We start from the raw sequence: 1,612 nt of genomic DNA on the forward strand, positions 1-1,612 counted from the left end.
ATCGCAAGCTTCAGTGTGACGCAGAGTTCCTCCTTTGTCACGCCAAGAGCCCGGCGTTCATTTCCAAGTCTGCGCAATTCCTGCGTCGCCAGAAGACCCGGGAGCAGCCGAAAACGTCGGCTCGCCAGGTTTGAAACTTTCGGTGGGCGATTTCAAGGTCTCTGAAAGGGTGAAGCGATTCTCGAGGATCGCCGAAGCTTCTCCCTGGGTTCGCCCCGCACGAAGCCGGAAAGCACCTGGAGGTCTTCTTCAGCTCTTCGTGAAAGAAAGCCCACCTGCTTCCAAGTTGTAACGCGCAGCAGCAGTCCGACACCAGGCTACGGAGGGGGCTGCTCTCCTTCCACCTACGCCTCCGTCTCCCCTCCTGCTGCGGGGAGCGAAAGCGAAAGCCGGGTGTGGCTCCGCCCCGCTTGCTGCGGCTGGAGGGAACCGTCGAAGCTTGACAAGCTGCGGGCTGGGCGGCTCTGGGTCCGCGCTCCGGATCTAATATCCCCCCCCCGCCTCTCTTTCCCTTGGCCTGTGGGAGAATCGTCACGGCAGAAAGCGGATTGCCCTCCTTTGCGCCAGCCTGGACATGTGGATGCTATGCATGTGGTGGGTGCTGCTGGGCACCGGTGAGTGTTGGTTCTCTCTCCTTTTGCTGCGCTCGCCCTCGGCGGCGCTATTCCCACTCTCCGACTGCTGGATCTCTCGCTTTTCTCTAGCAGCCTTTCGCCTTCCTCTCGAGTCGAAAAGCTAGCTGGTAAAGCCTGCGGTTTTTTTTTAATCCGCGCCGATTCTGGAGTAGTTGCGCAGTTACGATTCCTTTTCTCTGCTTGCCCGTGTCCTGAAGCCCCCGGGGGGGAAGTGGGTTGTCTTTGGGGCTCCAAGGACGGCGGAGTAACGTCTCTTAAAAAATAGCGGAAGGGAGAGAAACTGCCCCCCCCCCGTCCCCGGGCTGGTGAGACTTTAGCTTTCCGTCCTATCCATTGACTGCGCCATGGCAGATAAGGCTTGGTTTGTTTGGCTGGAGTGTACCGCTGCCTTGCACCACACGTCCTCTCCCCTCCCTCCCCCTCCGTTCCCCCGAGCGAACCCAATTACTTCGACAGGCGTAGGGGTGCTGAGCTCTGGGATTGGCTACCTCTCTTAACGCCTGATGCTTCCCATACGCTTCGCTTCGGGAGTCCTGCTGCTCCGAATGTGCCGTGGCAGAAGTGACAGGAGGCAGGCGGGGTGGGGGGTTGTTGGATGTGACTCCGACGTTCGCCGCCGCGCTTCGGAATATGCAGGAGACATTTCGGCGTGTCGCTTTCTCACCTTCTGGTTGGTTTGCGAGACATTTCTGGTTTTTTCCCCCCTTTCTTCCGGTTAATGGTCACTGTCGATGGCTGCTGCCCTTGGAAGAACCCAGCTAAACGGTTGTGACAGTGCGTAAGCCACCTCTTCTTTTTGGCGTTAAAACTTCGGAGCACGTGTGCACAGCAACTTCCCACACTCTCCAAATTAACACGTAGTAAATGAAGGTGAAAGTAAACCATTTTCTTTTGCCTGGGCCCACTGGCCTATCTCTCTGGGAAAGAGAGCAGATAGGACTGAGTAATCTAGTTCAGGCTTGCAGTTTTGCATGTAC

General features: G+C 57.3%; 1 protein-coding gene across 3 annotated transcripts in view; it reads left to right on the forward strand.

Annotated features, from left to right (window-relative positions):
- The first annotated feature begins 396 nt into the window (after positions 1-396).
- CD47 (CD47 molecule) overlaps positions 397-1,612 on the forward strand; it is a 68,073-nt gene continuing 66,857 nt past the window's right edge. For all 3 annotated transcript variants that reach the window (XM_015823073.1, XM_015823075.1, XM_015823074.1), the window contains exon 1: positions 397-614. In XM_015823073.1, the coding sequence (XP_015678559.1) occupies positions 575-614 (40 nt within the window). In that variant the 5' untranslated portion in view covers positions 397-574. The remainder of the gene's footprint in view (positions 615-1,612) is intronic.

Source organism: Protobothrops mucrosquamatus, unplaced genomic scaffold, assembly GCF_001527695.2.
Source record: "Protobothrops mucrosquamatus isolate PMUCROS unplaced genomic scaffold, P.Mucros_1.0 scaffold1759, whole genome shotgun sequence".
Taxonomy (NCBI): domain Eukaryota; kingdom Metazoa; phylum Chordata; class Lepidosauria; order Squamata; family Viperidae; genus Protobothrops; species Protobothrops mucrosquamatus.